General features: G+C 33.3%; 1 protein-coding gene across 1 annotated transcript in view; it reads right to left on the reverse strand.

The window, feature by feature from the left end:
* LOC115891453 (DNA-binding protein D-ETS-4) overlaps positions 1-13,094 on the reverse strand; it is a 67,813-nt gene extending 54,719 nt beyond the window's left edge. The window contains exon 1 of the mRNA XM_030911903.1: positions 12,812-13,094. Coding sequence (XP_030767763.1) covers positions 12,812-12,847 — 36 coding nt within the window. The 5' untranslated portion in view covers positions 12,848-13,094. The remainder of the gene's footprint in view (positions 1-12,811) is intronic.
* Between the last annotated feature and the right edge of the window lie 887 nt (positions 13,095-13,981).

A 13,981-nucleotide genomic window follows, 5' to 3' on the forward strand; every position in this document is an offset into this window, starting at 1 on the left:
ACAATTATTATTACAAACGCCATTTTTAGACGATTTAAGCACTAATAAAGCAAAATAATTAATATATACGAATAATCACATATTGAATAAAGATAAAATAAACTCCAGATTTACTAAAATGATGTGGATCTTACTGGCTAGCACTAGTAATTTTTTATTAAATATCAAATTTTAATTAATTTTAATCTCTATGCGAGCTATAAAAATGTTATATTTTGAACTGTATCCTGGTCTAATATAGATTTCTTTGAAACGAGAGCCCAGAAATAAATAGCAGCAGCAGATGTCTATGATTTTATTAAATTCATATTAATTTATATAGATAAATAATAAGATTTATTTAGAATTTAAATTTTTAAAGTGAAACTTCTTTATACGCGCTGGGAGTAAAAACTCAAGGCAGTGACACAACAGGCGAGACGACACGCGACACAACAGTCGAGAGGAAAAGTGGTAACGACAACCTACGGCTTGGAAAAAATCATCCGATTTAAATGAAATTTGGTATGTCGATAGATTGGGCCAAGGCCAACTTGACCATGGTCAACCACACGTGTCACTATGACAGTTAGTCCGCTCGCGACCAAATTTGGTGGATAGGCTATGTGAGCGACGGTTTACACGGACCCGCCCTGCAAAGTTGGATGCGACGTTTCGTTTACATCTTCATCAGGGTGGGACTAAGTACTTGATATTGATGAAAAATGTGGGTCGATTTCGGCATAATTGAGGACGGGATACAGGATGACGCCTTCGACGTTTCGAACCGATGCCTCTAAATAGGCGATATCGTCAGGATTTTTCTTAAATATGGGTCGATGGCACGTGGATAGAGGTACCCGAATGGGGTCCTCAGACGGACAGATGGTCATTTAATACAAATTTTGTGAAAGTGAATCAAATTATGTATTAATTTTTAATTTATTACTTTTTCAAACATGTCCTTCAAATCCATCAATTTAATATCTGTTAGTAAGAAGTTTTACTTCAAATATGCCCACACAGTGCACACACAATTTTTTTTATTATTTGTATTAATAATACAGTTTTAGATAACTCATGCTTTTACAACCTAAATGAGATCAATACAGCAAGTGAACTATTAAAAATTCTCATAACAATTTTGTATTTTATTACTGTTATGCATATGTAACAACTACGCAAAGAAATTATCAGAAAGATAATTATCACAAGAAATTAATTTTTTTTGTCCGGCGTCATCGCAGGTAACTTGTACCACTGTGTGCTATAGTACCGCTGATATGTTTCGCTATTCACCGGTCGTTTCTGCAAAAGAGAAAGATAATTGTTTGTTTCCAGCTCTCAAGGTTGGTCGGTTTTTCCAAAAGAACACGTAACAGTCGAGTTAAACCTATCTTCGCGTAGTTACCAAGGATTATACAGTCCACAATATAGTTTAGGTTTAGTTTAGGTTAACCATAGATATATTAATTTTTATTTTTATTTATCAAAACATATAGAACATCAGTCGTGTTTTAGGTACTTCTTTATATGATATGGCTAAAATGCTTAATAACAATAATTGGAAAACCTCTTCAAGAAATTTATAAGCAATAAACTTTCAAAATCAATGAATAAGAGGAATAATTTGAATAATTTGGTTTATAATAAACTTTTGAGCACAAATAATGTCTTATCTTTGTTACTATCTTTATTTATCTTGTTTCACTTTTTAAAGGTATATTTGAAATCTTCTCACAGAAGAGTTTTTTATTACAGTTGAGGGTTGCAACCCTTAGTGTTAAACAGCAAAATAAAAACACTAAATCACCACAATACACCAAAACACTTTTACTTTTACACTGGACGCGCGTTTCGCTAACCATGTTAGCATCATCAGCAGATGATTATAAACTATTTATAGTTTTTATTTTAGAGTTTTTTATATTAATTTTCACTTCTTTCAATGATTATTAAGCAGAAGTACAAAAAATAATTTCTTATGTTTGTTATGTTACTATGTCCCAAAATCATCATCATCATCATTCTCAGCTTATTCAACCATTTCCAATTATGGTGTAGCTGCCCTCACATAGTTAGAAACTCTCTTTGTAGTTGGGCCCATTGTCGACTATTGTTGGCTATGCGGGCCCAAGTTATCCTTGCTAATTTCCTAACATCATGGTTTGGTTTTCTTCTAGGTCCCTTAATTCATCTAGGTCTTGGGTACCATGATGTGTAGTTTTTTGTGGTCCATTTGTTGTCTGTCTTTCTTGCCATGATGTCCTGCCCATTGCTACTTGAGGCATTTGATTCTGTTGATGACATCTATTACATGGGTTTTTTGTCGTATCCACTCTATTCTTTTACGGTCTTCCTTGATTATTCCGAGCATATTTCGTTCCAAGACCGTATCAAAGGAAAACAAACACAAAATTTAAAACAGCATAGTAAAAAGTAGCATTAGTTACGGTAGTGAAGTATGGCCTTTGAAAGAAAGAAACCTTAAGTTACTCGAAGCTACAGAAATGGACTTTTGGAGGCGCGCGGCCGGAAAATCGAAACTGAATAGAGTTAGAAATGAAAGAATTGAGAACATCATGGGCGTTAAACACAGAATATCAGAAGACGCCAAAATTAACCAACTCAGGTGGTACGGGCACGTACAAAGAATGGAAGAGAGCAGACTATTTTAAGGGGTGGTAGATCTCCATAAAAGAAACATGTTTTCTCTTTATCGTTTTTCAAATAAATCCAAAATAACGGAGTTATTTTACTTTGAAATTTCCAAAAAAATGATTTTTTGCTAAAATTTTGAGAACCACTGGATCTCTTCTGGATTTTTCTATTAAATTTAATCTAATACCTATGTTGCCATATTATCACGAAATTATGTTTTTTAACTAAACAAAAATTCCAAAAAATTTTTCAAAAAATTTCGAATTCTCAAAATTTTTTTTTGCGAAAAAAACCTCATAGGCGTGTTTCTGGGGTTGAACTATACTACCAGTTAAAATATTTGCACTTATTTCTGGGACACCCTGTATACAGGCTGGTCCAAACTATATTCCGGAAACTTCGGCAGCATTTTACTTCGGACCAAATAATAACTGGGCGGCCCAGAACATGAAAATAAAAATGTCTGATTCGATTATCTCCGTAGAAAGGGAATCAAAATATTTAGGACTTATATTTGACTCGCAGTTGAGGTTTAGATCTCAAGTGAGTAAAGTGGTCAGGGCATCGTTCATCTCCTTAAGAAACCTATACAAAAACAAAGATTTTCTAAACTATAAATTAAAAAAAGCAATTATGTGAGGCTCTTGTATTATCACAGTCAATTATTGTAATTTTGTTTACGGGCCTTGTCTCGATCAAAAATCTAAGAGACAGTTACAGAAAGTACAAATTCATGTATTCGCTTAATATACGGATTAAGATCGAGAGACCATGTTACATATAAACTAGATATGTTGAATTGGCTAAATATTGAAGACAGACAAAAGTTACATTTTGCATGTTTTTTACACAGAATTTTGCGGAATGGTTTTCCTGAGTATTTAACTAATAAACTTAAATTTCGATACTCTAACTATGCTATAAGGCAGTGTAATAATATGGAAATTCCCAAACATCGCACGGCGCTATATCAGCGTTCTTTCTCCTACCTGGCAACCAAGATGTACAATTCCAACTTGAATCTATACTCCCTTGATTTAAAGACGTTCACTTTCAAAACAAAATTAAAAACTTATATGTTGAGCGGATATAGAATTACACAATAATTTGATTTATTAATTTTTGTATCCTTTACGGAACAATTTTCATTTTTACTGTTTTACTTTAACTTATTAAGTTGTTGATTTTCCTTATCTAAAGTATATTGTTAATTTTCATTTTTCTTACTAATTCTTTTTTCTTTGAATGTTATTTTTTAAGAATGTATTATATTATTTACTTTTTTTATATGCTCGGTTAACTTAACAGCTCTGCTGAATTTCGCCGAGTAAAAAATAAAGACGTTATTTATTTATTTATTTATTTCATTTATATACTGCAGATAAAAATAAGTAAGAAAGTTCATATAAATGTATATCCTAAAATGCTTAGTTTGGGAGATACAGGGTGTAGAAGTGTCATTTTTATTTCGATTTTTTCCAAATAATTTCTGAAGTAAAGTCAATATTTGAATGAAAATTGGTGTCTGGTAGTTTTTTGGCATGAGCAACTGATTTTGATGTCAATATGGCTCCTACTAGTAGAGGGCGCCACCTACATATTTTTTAACCGGTTTGAAGAATAATAACTTTTCATCCGTACCTGTATAAAACTACTGAGTAAAAAAATATACATTTACGACGTTTTTTACGTAAAAAAGGTCGCTTGATAAAAATCACTGCGAGTAATGGTTTTCGAGATATTTGAAATCGAAATTATTAATACCTGTCATCATTGAAATTAATTAAACATGTTGACTAAATAGTTATTAAACTGAAATCATAAATTTGAAATATTTTTGTGCCAAAATTTCAACAGAAACTGTTTTATCATCATTTTTTGCAGAAAAATTTATGATTAATTTAAAAAAAATAAAAATTTTCAAATTTATTATTTCAGTGAAATAACTATCTAATTATACTCAACGTGTTTATTTTTCGTCAATAATGACATGTATTGACTATTTCCATTCTAAATATCTTAAGAACAGTTGCTCGTAGCGATTTTTACAAAGATATATTTTTTACATAAAAAGTCACAGAGATGTATATTTTTTCGCTAGGTAATTTTATACAGGTACGGACAAAAAGTTATTACGCTTCAAAACAGTTAAAACACATGTAGTAGGAGTCATATTGACATCAAAATCAAAATACTTACGTCCAAAAACTCCCAGACACCAATTTTCATCCAAGTATTGACGGTACTTCAGAAATTATTTAGAAAAAATAGAAATAAAAATGAAACTTCTACACTCTGTATCTCTAAAAATAAGCATTTTAGGACCTACATTTATACCAACTTTTTTATTTATTTTTATCTGCAGAATATGCTGCCGAAGTTTCCGGAATACAATTCGAACCACCCTGTATTTTTCGTTCCATTCAGCGTTGTGTGACCTACAGTTTCCTTATAATGTCGGTTTTGAGTATCCAGGTTTCGCATGCATAAGTCATGACTAGTAGTACCACACATTGGTCAAAAGTGGCATTCTATTACTTTAGTTTATGCTAAATTCATTTTGGGACCTACTTTATTGCTGGCTGTATTTAGTTCGTTAATTTGTGTTTGTAGTTCTTCAGGACTACTAGCAATTACGACTATACCATCAGCAAATCTTAGATGGTTAAGATATTCTCCATCTATTTTTAATCCTTTGTTGGTCCAGTCTAGTTGACGGAAAATTATCTATCAGATATACAGGGTGTTAATTTGTTTATTACTTGCGGCAAGAGCTTTATGGTTGAAATATGGCAACCACTGTCCGCTCTTAGTCGGCAGCTTAACTTAGTACTCATTTGGAATGTAGGCAGTGTTGCCAATCTGTTCCCCAATAAGTAACCGTCCAGTTAACAATCTGTATATCAACACTAGAAGTACAGCTTTCGCGTCGGATATCGCGTCTCCCTGTCGTACTCCTTTGCCAGTTGGGAATTCTGGAGTTGTTTTATATATCATTACTCATGCTTTGGCTTCTTTGTATATATCGGCGACAGTTTCTATACAAGGCCTGTCAATAATTTGTTTCGCCAAGGTTCTATTATTGCCTTAGGATATCGAAATCGATATCGAGTCGAAAGCCTTCTCAAAATCTATAAAAGCTATGGAAAGTGGAAGTTCGTATTCTTTTGTTCGGCTGATAGTTTCTCTCAGTGTATGTATGTGATCAATCGTGGTGAAGCCATTAATATAATTATTAAATATGAGTATGTAGATATATCTGAGATAGCAGGTAGGATATAGGAAGCCTAGTGGCTAGTGGTACGACTTAGACCACCGGTTTCCTGAACCTTACCATTTGCAAAGCTTTTCAATAATCGATATTTCTGTTAAAATAATAAGTATAATCTCCAAAAAGAAAAAAGTTGTTCTAGCCAGTTAAAAATGGAACAAATCAGTTAAATTAATAATGAAAAAAAAAAACACTTAAATTATTTATTATCTCTTCATTAATAATTTAATAATTGATTCCTCTTCTTTTTTTCAATAATCTTCTGGCGATTTAATAATTTCAAAACAATAGTAATAATTTTCCAATGTCACTGAATACGCACCAATATTAAATACTATAATCCGGCCAATCAAAATGCCAAGTCTCACGTTGGTGTCACGATCTTTATCTCAAATTTGTATACTTCCAGGTAGCGTGTTTCGAAGATTTTATTGCACTTACGCATTTTGGCGTCCTTGTAAGAACTGCTTAAAGAACGTCGATATCATACAAAATTAGCCAGCTGAGCTGCGTTGATTGAAGTCTCTCGGTAATATAAATTATAGTCTTTAGTAACTGTTTATCTCTAGTCGTGTTACGGAATGTCTTATTTATATTTTAAAATAATGGACTTTAGATAACAGTTTCCGGAAGAAGCATGAAATTCTGATAATACTCTCATTAATTTGAAAACATAAAACATATCCGCAGATATTTAATCAACCAATGGTAAATGCGAAATTAATTTTAGGGAAATCCCAATATTATTTTCATGATAGTGTCAGAATATTTTAATAATAGCTAAAAATTTTATATGAAAGAGCGATGAAGTATTTGTGTAGGACACCTTTTATAGTCACTTAGTTTAAAATTTCGCGATTTGTAGTTTTACGATATGTTATACCATTAACCATTTATTATTACACCCTTGTTTATTGACTGGAAAGTGACCGTAGTTTATATTTGGTGAAAGGAATTATTGGTCTTTATTAACATTAAAATGTCGTATCTATACATATGTAGAAATTGTACATGCATGAAGGATTAAAATATATTGATTTATTTGCTAAATAACTGCCAAATAATATTTAGTATGGCCCAGTTTGATATCATGTCCATATTACATTTCAATGACAGTGACATAAAAAACAACACTATTTCATAGGTGTGCTTGGGTTAACGAGTGTGCTGGATTCTTTCAGGTAGAAATCTACGCTATTAAAAGATGCGTACAACTTATCTTAGATAGGAACTATCGAAAACAAGAAATAGCCATCTTATACGATGGTCTAGCATCCTTAAAAGCGATCAGCTGTGTAACCATCAATTCGAAGTCAGTTAAAGAATGCCTAGAGATGCTGGGGAGTCGCAACCAACATGGGAGTTCCTCAACACCTTATCCAGCTGATTCGAGATCTGTACGAGAACCAGTAGAGGAGAAGTGACAATAAACAACTTCAGTTCGGATGCATTTGATTTGGAGGCAGGAGTGCGCCAGGGGTGCATTTTGTCTCCGTTACTATTAAATATATGTGGCGAATCTCTATAATGAGGGAGGTTTTGGAAGATTACAACGGTGGTATCACTATAGGCGGTAAACAAGTAACGAATTCGCATGCTCCGCTGATGAATTTAAGTTTATTACGCAGAAATTAGAGGTGGTCAGCGAAAGATATAGGTTAAAATTAAATAAAAGAAAAACAAAATTAATGATTATCGATCGAAAACCCACGAATACAACAGAAATAGCAGGTTTCCAAGTTGTAGATCAATACATATTCCTTGGCTCGTTCGTGTCAAATAAAGGAGGATGTGATGCAGAAATCAAGAAAAGACTGCGTATAGCACGATATTCCATGACCAAACTCAATAAAATCTGGAAAGATTCAGCCGTTTCAATTAGCAACAAACTAAGACTACTAAGAGCCCTAGTTTTCCCCATTGCCACTGATGCCTCGGAGACCTGGACATTGAAGTTGGCAATGCGACGTAAAATCGAGGTTTTTTTAGAAATATGGTGTTAAAAACGGTTGCTGCGAGTACCGTACACAGCTCACCGTACAAACAATTCAATTCTCAATTCTTATTTCAACAACTGACTATCGAATCAAGACTGTCAACATCAATAAATCAATCATATTTAAAATCCTTTGGCTACATATCCAGGAACACCAAACGCTTAGAAAAGCTAATTGTGGAGAGAAAAGTGAACGGGAAATATCCTAGAGGGAGATTTCCAAATCGTTGCGTTGACCAAATGAAGACTATGAATAGGTCGTAGTCTCCACGAGGCCAATACTGCTGCGCAAGACAGAACAACATGGAAAGACACAACAAACAACAAATGCGATATCATAATGTCACCGTACTCTCATAGAGCGATAGGAAGGGGGAGGGGGACTCTGGGTGCCAGTCTAAGGGATAGAAGGTAATGAAAAAACAAATGATCCAGCTAAAAAAGGAGAGAACACACCACTAACTAGACCAGAACTGTTCTGCTTTCCAAGTGGAAAACCCAACTTAATAAAACAGCTTAAAGTGGAACTCAAGATCCTGGAAGACTCCATCAAACTTTCGCAAAATTAATGACGTTTTGTTTTTCCTCATATAATAGACAGAAGACAGATGAAGACTTTTTTAAAGACGTTAAAAAGACAAATAAGTTAACCACATATTGCTTAAAAAGTCCTTATAATGGACTTACTAGAACAAAATGTATTGAACTCTAAAATGATGAAAGTTTTACGGTATCCGTATTTCGTACCGATCCGTGTAAGATGCTAACCACTGTGCGAATCTCGATTGAATAGGAAAGAACCTCAACTAATGGAAAATCTATCCAACCGACGCGACGCCGGTAGATATTTTAAAACCTGACGTTATTTCTGTTTGTTGCTAATTTAATTCTCACGATTAACATGGCTAATTATACATTTTATATTACACATAAAACGCTCGGTCGACTGGAACGCTTAGAAAATATTTTTTGTTTTGAAAATATAGTGGGCCTAAAATGATAAAAAAGTTGGTTGCAACAGACCACTATCAAATACATTTTGGAAAGGTCAAATAGCTGCTAGTCGCCTTGACTTCTTAGTCAGAAATATTCGAATTCGATAAAACTTGTTTTAAAAAATCCCTTCGATAAGCTTGTTTCTGATTTTGATTATATTTGTATTAGAAATTTGACAAATACAGCCAAAATGTTCCTTAAAATAGATAGACAATTATACAGGGCGTTCCAGAAATAAGTGCAAGTATTTTTAGGGGTGGTAAAACTCGATAAAAGAAATATATTTTCTCTTTATCGTTTTTCAAATAAGTCCAAAATAACGGAGTTATTTTACTTTGAAATTTCCGAAAAAAAAATATTTTTTGCTAAAATTTTGAGAACCACTGGATCTTTTCTGCATTTTCTTTCTTGTAAATTTAATCTATTACCTATGTTGCCATATTATCGAGAAATTATGTTTTTTAGTTTATTCCAAAAAATTTCGAATTTTCAAAATTTTTTTTTCGCCAAAAGAAACCCATAGGCGTGTTTCTGGGGTTGAACTATACTACCAGTTAAAATACTTGCACTTATTTCTGGGACACCCTGTATAGATAGACGTGAAACTTCTTACTAACAACTATTAAATTGGAGATTGGATGTTAACGCCTAAATTTATTTAAGAAGAGAAAAAAAATTGAACCTAACCCACAATTTGTATTTATAGTGGTTTAGAGAACTTAGTTAAATTGATTATATAATTAATTATTGGTTATTGATTATATAATTAATTATTGGCTCGTTATTGAAATAAAAATGACATGTCCTCTTGCTTAACTCTAATAATTCTGAACTCTTAAATGAGCTAAACGCTTTACCTATTTTTACCAATAAAATTAACAGTTAAACAAATCTGTAAAATGGATTTAAAATAAAGTCTGCTTTTCGCATTATTTCTTCTTTTCCCTATGTATGACTTTTTATTTAAACATTTCCTGTGATATAACATAATATGTTAACAGAATAACATAAATTGATTGAGCAAACTAGAAAGTTGTTTTGAACGAAAACATGTGATTTAAACAAAAATCCATTGGTGTAAAATTGCACTTTTTGCGTAATTTCATACAAACTCTATTAACCATCCGAGAAAGGAAAGTTCATTTGAAAATTGCATGCAAATCTAAGTTTTACTCTGTAAAACTTAGATTGGCCTGTTGATTGACTGTTAGTGCAGATATACTGAAAAAAAAATACAAATACAAAGAAACTAAAGAAACAAAGTACAGAATTAAATTAAATCACTTTTTTTATTAACATTTAATGATCAATATCTGACATAGCGTTTCAGCCTACATATTTTACAGAGTGTAGAATTACAGTTGGGATTTTTTAACACCTTTCGTGTTATAACAGCAAAATAAATCACTAATTTACCAAATTACATAACCAAAACACCTTACTTTTAACACTGGAGGTGCGTTTCGCTATATATATCAACGGTTGTAACATCAGCAGATGATTAAAACTTTGATTAAAATTAAATCTAGTTAATCATCTGCTTCTTTAAATGTAAGCGTCACGTTAGAGAGGTCTCTATTATCTTTAGCCAACAAAAGATAAGCCTAACAAGATACAATGATTAATAATACTATGTAATACAATTTCCGTGTTAAATTAAATTCCTTAATAACGCCGAAGATGGCCTATAGCCTTCTCCATTTGCTAGACAATATTCTACAAAATTACTAGTTTCTAACTTATTGGGAAATTTCAAGCATCCAAGAACCCTTGTTTATAAAGTTTAAACTTGACGAAGTATAAGTTGATCATTTAAATGTCATATCGCTACTTAAGCTAACGGTATAATACCATAAAGCAACTTCAGCTTTAAGAGGCCGGTTAAATTTAATATGCATACTAGGTACTTACTTAAAACGTAAATTAAATCAACGCATATGAGAATTTCTAAGTGAAATATGTTGAAGTTGATTAATTATTTCCATTTTGATCATATGTCCAAAATTGCAAAATATATTTTAATGGAATTTTATTGCATCAGATACTTTGATAATTCACAAAGTAACATATACTTTGCAGCATACATTATTAGTTGGTTGCAGATATTCAGGAATGATGAACTATAATATCGTGGGTTTAAAAAACACTAACATGAAAGTTTCATGCACCGTATAATAAAAAACGGCATCTAGTGACGATAGGTATATGATATTTTCCATATAATTTTAATTCTATGACACTTCTCACGTTTAAATCTCATCACTGTGTCGCTCACTATGCGTCGATGCTGTTCGTCAATGCATGCGATTTGATGCGCCAATGCGTCGATGTGATGCGTTGTTTTGACGGAATATCGGTTTTGGGAGAACCATCAAAAGAAATATCTCGAACACAACGGACGAATTTCCAAACGAACTAATAAATCGCATCGACAAACCGCATCATAACCGCTATGATGGACGCGTGGACCAATGAACTCTACGCATCAGCGAATAGTGAGTATAGGGCTTTAGTCGATCAACACTTTACATAAATTAATCCACTGATTATTAATCAGTGGCGTAGGTAATAATATATTTCCGTTGCGGATAATTTACGTAACGATACGGACACGAGAAATACAATCAAACTCATTACAGCTTAAAAATAATTCTGTTAGTTTAATGGCGGTAGACAAGATGTTTCATGTAAACTAAAATTTTTAAGTCGAACCTCCATTGTCTTTATCCTTTATTAGTCCAAGAAAATAGGCCCTCAAATACGAAGTTTTGGTAAAAAGTTTTTGAATTTTTGATATAATTAAGTTACTTTGAAAGATCTAAAAACGAATTGACAGATTTTTTTTTAATTCACCATTTTTTCGAAATTTCGAAGAAACGGTAAGGACTAAAAAAATTAAAATAAAAGTTTTAGGGCGTCCAATTTTACATAAAAATGGTCTCTGTACTTTTTTGCCCAAATCAAAATTAACCGAGATAGGGTGTCTAGAAGCTAGGGGGCAGCTTTTATTAAAACATTTCACTCAAAATTAGTTATTTGGGTCAAAAATGACCTAAATACAAAATATTTTCATGGTGTCTGTCTGTCTGTCTGTCTGTCCGTTTATAACACGATAACTCAAAAACCGCTAAACCGATTTTAACCAAATTTGGCACAAAAGTACTGTGGCACCCGAGAATCTGGCCATTAGTTTTTGGTGGGGTTGGGGGGTTGGCAAGGGGGTATGGAAGGGGGTTAAAAATTTTAAAAAATCGTAACTCCAAAATTACAGTAGCTAGCGAAACGCGGTTTTCAATTTAAGATTACGAATAATATTTGCAACAAAATTTTTAATAACATCAACATCAGTCAAAGTCGCAGTTTTTGAGATAAAAAAAAATCAAGTATGGGCGGCTATACGTGCCTCAGATCTTAAATACCATTATTTTCTTCTGAATTTGATAGTATTGATTATATTGAAAGTAGCACTGAAGATCAATATTATGAGCTATAATTTAATACTTTATTTTAGTTGCATATTGAAATTTAATATTTTAAAGTGATTTTTTAATGTGATCTGCCTAAATAAGGCCATTATTACTAGAAATAACACCCTTCAAAAAAGTTGCTTAGTTACAAAATAACTACATAAAATTGTTTATAGGAACTTTTTTCATATTTTTTGCATATTTAAAACATAATTTAAGAGTAAGCAACATATTTGAACAGTAATAATCTTGAATTTTACTTAGAGAAAAAAATTGCCATAGAATTTTCAAATTTACATGGAGAAACCAATGTTCTTCCTCCCATCCTTCCTGATAATTTTTTAGTAACTATAGTATTTCTTAGTTTAAGAGATGTTCCCAATTGCTACTGTTCAAATTGCCACCCTGTATAAACAGCCGAGAACTAGCCTAACCGCTTACCGAGTCCATGGTAATGCTTTTATCTGCCAAAACCATAATATACCACACGACGCTGACCCGAATGGATGTATCCAACCGATGCAAACACTCTACAAAGGCATTCCACGCCTCGATCGATATTGAAATCGGCGAAAAACTCAATGGAAATGATGAAAAATCAATTGATCCAACGCGAAAATCGACTGGTCGGTACGCGCTACTCGAGCTTCGATCGCTCAATGTTACGCGATGGTCGATTGTTTCAGCGCGGCCTACTTTTGCCAGCCAACCACGCTTGCCTCGCTGAGATCAAGTTGCCCGCTAAGTACGGCGAACCAAGAAACAAGTGAAAGATGAAAAACAGCACGTTCCAGCGCCAACTAAGGTTGGGTCTGGCTTGTCTATTCTAAAGCGTAGATCTTGAAGTGGAAGAATGCGAAGGGATTAGAAGAAAATGACCTCTCCTTAAGAAGCAAGAAAATATATTTCAATATAATGAAGAATTTTCAATATTAAGAACTGTTTGTCATGCTGTACTAGACATGAATGAAGTTCCTTTTATTTTGATACTTCAAATTTAGCTTTAAAAAAAGCTGTTTAATGATGTAGATGTAGATGTCAATTGCATGAAAGGAGGGGAGTTAGTCACCGCGACTTTATAGATCTATTTTGCTCTATTGTGAGTTATAGCTCATCATACAGTCTCAGGGCTTTGACAAAAGTCAGTATCTGAGACGGTTTTACGGAGGGTAGTTCTCCACCTCCGATATCACTCCGTACCAAAGTTTATGGTACGAATAGTTGTCACTTTGGCACACTACGCTCAAAAATCATCACCCTAGCCAGGAAAGCCGAGCGATGAACCGAAAAGCTATCGCCCAGTGGCATTGCTGAACTCAATCAATAAGCTCTTAGAAATACTTCTGTAGAACCGCATCGCCACCAAAATAATGGAGACAGTTCCCATAGAACAGGCCGGGTTCCACGTTAAACGATGTGCTTGCCATACGATAAATAAATAAATTTGCCACACTCAGGAAAGAGGTGTTCTGGTGTTTCTTCATTTTCCCCATTGGGTCTGACTCGTAGTTGATTCTAAGCGTCTGAGGTGTTCATTGAGGAGACAGTGTCCTGTTGCAGACACACCCTCAGGGAGACACCCCCTAACAATCCAAAGATTGTTTTTACTTA

Source organism: Sitophilus oryzae, unplaced genomic scaffold (genome assembly GCF_002938485.1).
Source record: "Sitophilus oryzae breed Bouriz unplaced genomic scaffold, Soryzae_2.0 scaffold_1181_pilon_pilon, whole genome shotgun sequence".
In the NCBI taxonomy this organism is placed as follows: Eukaryota; Metazoa; Arthropoda; class Insecta; order Coleoptera; family Curculionidae; genus Sitophilus; species Sitophilus oryzae.